The sequence below is a fragment of the Perca fluviatilis genome, chromosome 5, assembly GCF_010015445.1.
Source record: "Perca fluviatilis chromosome 5, GENO_Pfluv_1.0, whole genome shotgun sequence".
Lineage (NCBI taxonomy): Eukaryota > Metazoa > Chordata > Actinopteri > Perciformes > Percidae > Perca > Perca fluviatilis.
Genome location: NC_053116.1, coordinates 6,405,832 through 6,416,808, shown reverse-complemented (window position 1 = coordinate 6,416,808; position 10,977 = coordinate 6,405,832). Strand labels below are relative to the sequence as shown.

The 10,977-nt window shown below is 41.7% G+C and overlaps 1 protein-coding gene across 1 annotated transcript in view; it reads left to right on the top strand.

Moving 5' to 3' along the window:
* tcea2 (transcription elongation factor A (SII), 2) overlaps window positions 1-10,446 on the top strand; it is a 21,561-nt gene extending 11,115 nt beyond the window's left edge. The window contains 5 exon segments of the mRNA XM_039801854.1: window positions 3,346-3,402; window positions 4,750-4,904; window positions 5,788-5,934; window positions 6,021-6,092; window positions 10,113-10,446. Coding sequence (XP_039657788.1) covers window positions 3,346-3,402; window positions 4,750-4,904; window positions 5,788-5,934; window positions 6,021-6,092; window positions 10,113-10,121 — 440 coding nt within the window. The 3' untranslated portion in view covers window positions 10,122-10,446.
* The last annotated feature ends 531 nt before the right edge of the window (window positions 10,447-10,977 follow it).

Below are 10,977 nucleotides of genomic sequence, written 5' to 3'. Positions count from 1 at the left end.
ATCCCACTTTTTATCACAGTAATACAACAGAGACCTTATTTATTTTGAAAGTTCAATATCGATACCAGCTTAACGTTACTACAATGTGCTGGTTGACAAGTAGCTAACGTTGATACTAATGCTTTGTGGGTAACATTATGAGGTTACAACATCGTTCAACACGCTAATAGTTATTTTTAGTATGACTGTTTCGACCACAGTTAACAGGACTGGGCTAACCCACGAATAACGTCACTAGTAACGTTAACTGTATAGATAGACGATTAATCTAATGCTAATTTAGCCAGCTAGCACACCCCGGTCTGTCTGCCTCACTCCCCCAGGCCTGGTGCTTACAACGCTAACGGCAGTTTAATTAAACGTCGAGAAACAGACCCTATCAGACCCAGCACCGAGTCACAACAGCGGCCATCCATAGCGTTAGCTACATCTCCGTAGCGCTACCGGTGTATGTGCCGAAAATCTCCTCCCTGCCGAATTTCTCCCCCCTTCGTTTAGCGGTCTTTACGGTTAGCTAAATTAACCCGACAAAAGGTAGGTTAAGCACCAAAACGAAAAGTGAAGGGGAGATAATTCTGGGCAGCTGGGAGATGTTCTGCTGCTTAGTGTTAATTTTGTCAGACGAGACGAGACTAAATATGTTCGTCAACGACGAAATCCATGACTAAGACGAGACGATGACGAGACTGCGCCAATGTCCAAAAACGCTGACTAAGACTAAATTAACATGCATTATTGTTGACGAAAAAAGACGAGACTAAAATGTTTTGCATAAAATAAAAACTAAGATAAAATCTCTCTTCATTTTCATCTACAATCATCTCTACTTTTTCATCATGAGATAGAATATTCAGCTGTTACCGAGACCCGGTGCTACGGCACTGACAGGTGCCCTAATGACCGTTATCTACCGGACCAAATAGCCTGCGCTTCTCTCTGATGCTCCTAAACGGACGTTAGAGTCAACCGAAACATCGCTGCACGGGGCGATAGTTAACACTACACTTGGCAGCAGGTAACGTTAGCCTACCGTTAGCTAGCAGTTGGATTTAACACAGTTAAAATGCGGACAGCTAAACGGTGTAAAGGTTTTTCTCTATTTCCAACACGAGACGTACGACAGTCTGCAGCTGCCATTGTCTGAAAAACAACACATGTTGCGTTCACTTGAAATGCGCCTCGCCAGTTTCGTGCTGCATTTATTTTATTGTAAAATATCCTTACCCCATGCAGTGGTTATTTTTGTCATTTACTGGTGAAATAAGGAAGAGGCTCAATATTTATATAACTTTATAGCATTTATTTCTTTTTATAACTATTTGACTGAAATGGTTAGAAATAATTTATTTAAAAAAAAGACTAAAATGTTTTGACTAAAACTTGACTAAAATGGCGAGACTTTTAGTCGACTAAAACTTGACTAAGATACCTTGAGTTCTCTTTTGACTAAAACTAGACTAAAATTACGAGACTTTTCGTCGACTAAAACTTGACTAACAAAATTTTTTGGCACAAGACTAAGACTAAATTAAAAATAGGTGACAAAATTAACACTACTGCTGCTGCACAACAGGCATCGAACGTCCTCGCCATCGCGGAGATTTCCCTGACAATCCCCACCCACATCCGTCTCAGCCTCGTTTAGTAGCTAGTGTAAAAATCTAATCGAGAAAAACGTAATTATGTTGAGGAAACTGCAGCTAATTTATTAGAATAACATGAATAGACGTTACTAAACGTAACGTGAATGAACTTGAATGGATAAACTCGTCCATGTACTGATGCATTGATTCTAACCAGCAGCGAAGGTGTTTAACATTAAAAACTCCCATAATTCCACGCAACTTTCCAACGTCATCAAAAGTCCAGTTTTACCGTCCGTTGTTTTGGTTGAGAGACCCCTAGCAGCAGAAAGTTGCATATTGTACGTTTTAAAGGAACACACCGAATTACTGGGACTTTAGCTTATTCACCGTATACCCCAGAGTTAGATAAGTCCATACGTACCCTTCTCATCTCCGTGCGTGTCGTAACTCTGTCTGACGCACCAAAGAAACGCCAACATTTTCCTATTTACATATTGTGATTTGTATAGGCACAGCGTGTACAAATAACAAGGTCACATGAGACACAGCCATCTTCTAACCGTATATAAACTGGGAACTATATTCTCAGAAGGTGAAGCACTGCTCCCTCTGCTACTTGGGCGCAGCACCTGAGAAGCCCTGTGGTGAGGAGCAGAGAGTAACAACGGTGCTTTTCAGGTGTTGATCTAATCACTCCGCCCAAGTAGCAGAAGTTCTTCGCCTTCTGAGAATACAGTATGTATACGGTTAGAAGATGGCTATGTCTCATGTGACCTTGTTATTTGTACACGCTGTGACTATACGAATCACAACATGTAAATAGGAACATGTTGGCGTTATTTTGTCACTTATTGGGAACAGTAGGCTAGATGGAGCCGGTTACCTCCAGGATCTGCGCTAAGCTAGGCTAGCTGTGGGTGCGTCAGACCGAGTTACGACACGCACTGAGATGAGAAAGGTATGTATGGACTGATCTAACTCTGGGGGTTATGGTGAATAAGACAAAGTCCCAATAAGTCTGAGGGTTCCTTTTAACTTGGACAGTATTTGTCACATGATTTATTTATTTTTTTTTAAAGTCAAGGTTCACTTACTAGCCTTTTTTGCAGAGCTTTCAAGGGTATTCTGTGGCCTTCTTCAGGAAATAGAATTTACTCCGGTGGCAGCATGGCACCTAAGTATAGAACTTGTGTCTCGTTCAAAAAGTGGGTCCATTTGCTGAACAATTCCTTGTGATGCTTTTTATGCCGCATTTCCGCTGCATGCTCGACTCAACTCACTCTGTTTTGGTTTTCCATTTGCAAAAGTTTTGGATAGTATAACGACAGACCACGGATTGGTCACTAGCGCGACACGGGACATCCTGCACAAACTGCAAAACTACGCAGTTCAATTGAACAAGTGCAGACATTAATCTGTTTGGTCGCCCCTGCCGATGAAAAGATCAACTAGTAGTGGCGTTGATGATGTCATGGCAGTTTCACGCGGTGTTGCTATGGAGATCAGCTAAGAATCCCGCGAACAGTCCGCAGCGGAAAACGACGAGAAAGGTACCAAAAACGTGTGTGGAACAGTACCATGCACCAATTTAAAATGGCAAGAGAAAAAGCAGTTCTGTGTGTGTGTGTGTGTGTGTGTGTGTGTGTGTGTGTGTGTGTGTGTGTGTGTGTGTGTGTGTGTGTGTGTGTGTGTGTGTGTGTGGTGTGTGTGGGGTGTGTGTGTGTGTGTGTGTGTGTGTGTGTGTGTGTGTGTGTTCCAGATGACCACAAGACCATTGGAGCGGACTGTGAGCACCTTGCGGCACAAATTGAAGAGGATATCCTTTCATGTCAGAACAGGGTTTCACATCTTTTATCTGCGTGTACTGACAGGGTGTGTTTCACTTTGTGAGATAAACACTTGAGCTGTGTGACTCACTCTGCTCAACATTTTGTCCCCCCTCATTTACATCCGTGAGGACAGGCTAAGGAACTGAAACATCTCTCTGTGTAATGCAATACAGTTCAACAGCACCACAAACTGCATCCTCCAAAATGGTCACACAGTTGAACATTTTAATTCTCTCAATTCCCAGATTTCATTAAGCCAGTTATCTGTCTTGTATAAACACTCACCTAAAGGATTATTAGGAACACCATACTACCGTACATGGTGGTCATAAAAGGATGGACGTGGTCAGAAACAATGCTCAGGTAGGCTGTGGCATTTAAACAATGCCCAACTGGTACTAAGGGGCCTAAAGTGTGCCAAGAAAACATTCCCCACACCATTACATCACCACCAGCAGCAACCTGCCCAGTGGTAACAAGGCATGACAGTTCTCATGTTCTCATTCTGTTCACACCAAATTCTGACTCTACCATCTGAATGTCTCAACAGACATCGAGACTCATCAGACCAGGCAACATTTTTACAGTCTTCAACTGTCCAATTTTGGTGAGTTTGTGCAAATTGTAGCCTCATTTTCCTATTTTTAGTGGAGATGAGTGGTACCCGGTGGGGTCTTCTGCTGGTGTAGCCCATCCGCCTCAAGGTTGTTCGTGTTGTGGCTTCATAAAAGCTTTGCTGCATACCTCGGTTGTAACGAGTGGTTATTGGAGTCAAAGTTGATCTTCTATCAGCTGGAATCAGTCGGCCCATTCTCCTCTGACCTTTAGCATCAACAAGGCATTTTGGCCCCCCAGGACTGCAGCATCCTGGATGTTTTTCCTTTTCCAGACCATTCTTTGTAAACCCTAGAAATGGTTGTGCGTGAAAATCCCAGTAACTGAGCAGATTGGGAAATACCAGACCATACTCAGACCAGCCCGTCTGGCACCAACAACCATGCCATGCTCAAAGTTGCTCAGATCACCTTTATTTCCCATTCTGACATTCAGTTTGGAGTTCAGGAGCTGCCGTGTGATTGGTTGATTCGATAATTGCATTAATGAGAAATCTTATAGGTGTTCCTAATAATCCTTTAGGTAGGTAAGTGTATATTTTATATTATACAGTGTGTGTGTATGTATGTATGTATGTATGTATGTATGTATATATATATATATATATATATATATATATATATATATACATATATTTATTTATTTATTTATTTATTTATTTATTTATTTATTTGATACATACTGTGCTGTTTTAGTCCTTGACTGCTCTTCGTGCCCACAGATCTTCCAGGAGTTTAAGTCAACAGACATTAAATATAAAACTCGTCTACGAAGCCGAATCTCCAACCTTAAGGATCAGAAGAATCCCGACCTGCGGCGTAACGTCCTGTGTGGAAGCATCTCGGCCCGACGCATCGCCTCGATGACCGCCGAGGTCAGACATTTGGTCTCCTCCTCCTCGCCTCTCGCGGGGCTGTTTGAGCATTAGGGTTTGGGTGAGACTAAGGGCGTGCTCGCACTCGGCCCAGTTAAACCGTGCCCGAGCACCCCCAAAGTCCGATTTGTTTGACTAGTGTGATCGCTCCGAAATCACACTTAGTACGTGGCAGACCGGAGTCGAAGTAATCTGTGCCCTGGCTCGCCTTTCCAGCGGGCCAGGGCACGAATTCCTTGGACTCTGGTACGCTACGCATCAGTGTGATCGCTAAACGTGCCCGGATCTGGTTCTCACCTCACAGATGAACGGGAATTGCAGTCGGCAAGTCCCGCAATATAATGACGTAAGCATGCTCTGGCCCTGAATGTTTTATTGCCGTGTGAGTGCAGGCCAGTGGGGGAGTGGGGAGGGGAGGGGGGGCAAATCGAGCTCAGGCACGGCAAGGCAACTGGGCCTTGAGTACGCCTTAGCATTAAGGCTAGTTTAGTGTGAAGGGCAAGGGAAGGTACTGCATCAATGAAGGCTCGTACTAGAGCTGCAAAGAATAATTGATTAATCAACTAGTTGTCAACTATTGAATTAATCACCGACTATTTTGATAATGGATAATTCGGTTTGAGTAATTTTTTTTATGAAAAGAGTAAAAATGATGTGATTCCACTTCCTTAAATGTGAATATTTTCTAGTTTCTTCACTCCTCTGTGACAGTAAACTGAATATCTTTGAGACATTTGACGTCATTTTTGGCTGATCAACATTTTTCACAATTTTCAGACATTTTAGAAAATAATGCACAGATTAACAGACTATGAAAAAAAAAAAAAAAAACGTTAGTTGCAGCCCTAACTAATTGTGTGTGCGTGTGCGCGTGCGTGCGTAGGAGATGGCGAGCGCAGAGCTGAAGCAGATGAGGGAGACTCTGACCAAAGAGTCGATCAGAGAGCATCAGCTGTCGAAGGTCGGTGGAACTGAGACAGACATGTTCATCTGCAACAAGTGTCACGGAAAGAGCTGCTCATACACACAGGTATGCACACACACACACACACACACATTCACAGAACTGAGTTTGGACACAGTTGTAATGAAAACGCTGCCCTGTGTGTGTTCCAGGTGCAGATCCGCAGCGCTGATGAGCCCATGACCACCTTTGTGTTGTGTAACAGCTGCGGCAACCGATGGAAGGTAAAGAAACCATACATCGAACAAACAGAAGTACCAAATAGTCATTACAAACGGCTAAATGTTCAATTCAAGGCTAAATATATATATATAGACAAAATATGAAAGAATATATGAGCAAAAGAACAAATGCATATAGTGAAGTCCACCGATGCTCTGGGTGTATATTCTCACATGAATGAATATGCACCCGTCCTGCCACCACCACCTCATGGAAAATGAGAGTGAGCCTGCGACAGGTAGAAAAAAAGAAAATGGACATACAAAATAACACTTAAAAAAAATAATTAAAATAAAACCTACAGAAATATGTGAAAATAAAAAAAAAAAAACCAATAAAGGTATAATGGTTGCATTCCAATATGTGAGCTTTTCTTATCTAAAAATCTATAACACTTTTTCATGTTGACGAAATATTAACACTAACTCTAACCCGTGCAAGTCAATATATATTTATATATGTGTATGCATGTATGTAGGGTTTTTTATTTTTTTCTCAGGTGTTTTGTTTTTATGATTTTTATCGGCTGTTATTCTCAAAAGCACTTTGTAACCTTGTTAAGAAAAGTGCTATAGAATTTTCTTATTATTATTATTAGCATTGTTATTATTATGTTATATAGGAAATGTTTGAGTGAAGGAGCTGTAGTACAGGTTGAATGAGTGTCAGTAACAGACTCTCAGCACTAGATGGCGGCCGAGACCGGACTCTGCTCGTTTCTCCTCCCGTTAGTGCTGCTTCCGTTTCCCTTTTCCTGTCCCTCTAACTCTCTTGCACCTCTTTCACTTCTTTTCCAACTTTTTCCACATCTTTTGTTACATTACTTTCCTGTTTTGTCCTGTTCACGTCTCCTTTCTTCTCCATCCTCTTGTCTTTCTCGGTCACTTTGCTCAGATATCGTCTCGTCCCTATCCACATTTCCTCCTTCCTTTCTTCCTTTCTCCCTCCCTCGCGTAGTTTTTCCGGCCCCTCTCTCCCTTCCTTATTTAGCTCGCGGCTCTGGGTCAAGGTGAAGCCACTGATTTGAGAATCTGATGTTTTTTTTGGAAGTGTGTGTGTGTGTGTGTGTGTGTGTGTGTGTGTGTGTGTGTGTGTGTGTGTGTGTGTGTGTGTGTGTGTGTGTGTGTGTGTGTGTGTGTGTGTGTGTGTGTGTGTGTGTGTGTGTGTTTCAGCACTGTGAGAATCTGAAACATGGTGGGAGGCTCGGACATTTTTAACAGAAATATCAGTTTATGATATAATAAAATCAGTTTATTAAAGCTACATTAAGTTTCAGGGTTTCCCCCAATGTATTGCAAGTTGCCCCCCCCCCCCCAACTGGGAAATATTTTGCAATGTATAGAATAATCTATACTTTTTTTATGGCTTGGTTGGAAACTTAGACATAGTCATATTTTCAAATCTCCGGTTAGGTTTTGGCTCTATGGAATTTATGTTTAGCTTTTTTAAATCCTCAATTACGCTATTCTGTCCATGATGCTGTTATCACACATTCTCTACATTAATGCTTCCATCGGTCTGTGACTGGCCCCAGCCGGGCCCTCGTTGAAGAAAGACACCGGGCTAACCAACTTTTCTTTTTTAGGAGTTTTACCACCTCTTTAACCTTTGGAAAATGCACCTAACCCATAACTCTTTGCGAAGATGCCAAATTTGACTGAATTTGGGGGAGATTCTTACAAATTGACACGCAGAACATTTTTTATTCAATGTAATTTGCTGCAGGAGTGAAGAAAATAACATCTTGCGCTTTTAATTAAAGTTAAACTTAGTTTTGGCTTTAATAAAGACGTGCCACAAACATGATATATCATTACTGTTGCAGGGCAGTATGAATTACTTTTGAACATGACTGACATTTTTGCTTCTGATGTGGATGGATGGGAAAGTTTACATTTTGGAGGCACAAGGTTTTAGCCCAACAAGACACAAGACACAAAAAATACTTTTTAGGCAACGAAAGTACTTTTTTACTTAAGGTTTGGGCAAAGATCTTGTCTTTGGTTGAATAAGTATGTTTGATACGTTACGTACGTGGCAAAAGTTAAGTACGTTACTTAAGTTATGTACGGAAGTTAAAATAAGTCAAGATTGACTATTGGTTTCACAGGACACAAACAGCGGTGTCCTAGGTCGCTCTGTCGCTCTTAACATGTCCCGACTTCCTCCGTTACTACTAAGTACTATGGCCACCAGAGGGCGCCCTGCCTGTGCCAAAACTAGAGTGCGTCGGAATCAGACACTGAGCGGTGTGAAAAAGTGACAGTATTCAGTCTGAGAGCCGTGTGGATTCAATCCAAGACTAATCTCGCAATGCCAGACCTTCCTCCACAGCGCTGCGGAAGAGGGTCTGGCTAGTCCACACAGCATTCCGGGATGGGAGAAAAACGTGCTCTGGTTTATTGGCATTTCTTTATCTAATCAAAATAGCCTCTGGACGAAACGTTGTTTTGGTGGAACATGTGCACGTTCAAAAGCTTTTTAGTTTGGTCAGATGGTCTAGCTAGCTGTCTTTTTATTTATTTATTTATTTTTATTTACCGTGCAGAGATCTGAGGAGCAGTTAACCATAGTCCTCATAAATCCACCGGAGTTTAGAACGCCAACACAAAGAAAGAGGAAGGGGATGGACACCGACCGAAATGAGGGACATCTGGCGCCACCTGAAGAATCCTGGAAATGAAGCGTCGTCGATATAGACTGTTCCCAGACCATTTATTTTTTCAGTATTTCGAACACGGCACCTTTTTAAAGCCACCCTGTGGAAATTTGAACCACCACTAACTGTTTGCTCAGCCTGCGTGTGCACGTGTGAGCACTATCAAAGTGGCATTGTGAGTCACATCTTGCTTGTTATTTCATGCTACTCCGCTGATTGACAGTTTGCAGCTGCAATGTGCTAACAAACGTAGCATTGCACAAACAAAGGCAGCGAAGACGACAGCTAGCACGAACACGTGGATGTGAACGATGCGGGACTTAAAAATATTTTAATAAAGTCGGGGTTTGCAAATGTTTTGAGGAAAGAAATGCGTGCAGGACGTTTGGATACACACCTCAAAGATACGGACATCAGCTGTGTTGGAAACGTTCCCTATCAAGGGAATGGTAGACTATATGGTGTGTTTTGTAGTGGTGTTCGAATTCTCAGCGGTTAATTTCATTCAATATGTAGTCCACTGTAAAATACCCACAATGCACAGCTAATTTGAGCCTACATACGACATTTTACTCCCATATACCCACAATGCAGCGCTGTTTTCCCGGAGGAGAAGAAGAAGCAGAAGGACTCGTTTGGTCGTTCCCTATATAGGTCACTATTTCATAAACACTACATAGGGAGTAGTGAGTAGGCCTGGGTACAGAATTGGATACTGTTTAGGCATCGACCGAATTGTCTCTAAAGTATCCGAGTATCGCAAAAAGGCCTCGTCATTCAATACCAAATTTCAATACCTATGGAGTAAATCTCCTCAGCGTCAGTGAGCCAATAAGCACGCAGCATTCTTCTACCAAGATCTAATAATGTCTGTGATTGGCTGTCTAACGTTACACGTCCTAGAGACACGCAGGAAAAACTCACGTAGTAGGAGCTGAAAAATCAATAAAAAGATTTGTGCTGTTATGTGTAGTGTTGTAATTTCTCCTTGTTTTATTAAATTGGTATCAAAAAAAGTGTTAAAGGACAATTCCGGCGCAAAATGAACCTAGGGGTTGGCTCGGTACACGTTTTTTTTTTTTTGCGCCGAAATTGTCCTTTAACCGGTATCAAATCACGGTATTGGTTTTGATACCGGTATTGAATATTTTTTTGAACAATACCCAGCCCTAATGGTGAGTGAGTGAATGAGGGAACGGTTTCGAACACAGCTAATATGTGTTGGGGTCCATTTACAGGTAAACGCCACAGGTCACCCATACTTTTAGGTCTTCAGCATTTTTATTATAGAAATTGTCCAATGGAATGTAAATTATAAGATGTGAGGTCGAATCCCAAATCTTTCTTTCTCTCTTTCTTCCAGTTCTGCTGAAGAGGACGTGTGTGTGTGTGTTATTCTATCGTGAAGACAACCGACTGAAGTGAATTGAATTTGGATTTCAAAAGAATGAATTTAGTTTTTTGTTTTTATTTTGTATGATTTCTTTTTATACATAAAAGTAAAAAAGCTGTAATATATTTCGAGAAAAGATATGCCACTTAATGTTGTGTATATGGTTTCATTAGTTTTCTATGCAGCACTTGGAGTTTATTGCTTATGCTAGATGAAGCTTTAATTCACAAGTAGGCCTTGCCATGTTGTGCTTCCACAATATTTTGCCCTTAACATTTCTATTAAAGTTGCTCTTGGATTACGACTGCAGTTTCTTCTTATCAAAATATCTCAACTGCTTTTTCACAGATTTGAATGAAATTTGGTCGTCTTGCTAAGTACATGTAATTCCTATTCATCATTCTTTCATATTCATAGATAAGCGATCATTATTTGGCTACAGATGAAGATTCACATTTTTTTTAAATTAACATCTTTAGGGTTTTAGAGCAGCCTTGACCTCATTATTACTGTAATTGTTGGGTCTTTGTAAATTATAGAGTGTGGTCTAGACCTACTCTATCTGTAAAGTGTCTCGAGATAACTCGTATTACGATTTGATAATATAAATTGAATTGAATTATGAGCCCTTAGTCCGCTTATCCGGTGTCGGGTCGCGGAGACCCCAAACTTCCCTTTCCCAAGCCACATTAACCAGCTCTGACTGGGGGATCCCGAGGCGTTCCCAGGCCAGGTTGGAGATATAATCCCTCCACCTAGTCCTGGGTCTTCTCCGAGGCCTCCTCCCAGCTGGATGTACCTGGAACACCTCCCGACTTGGAAGGGGTTTTGCACC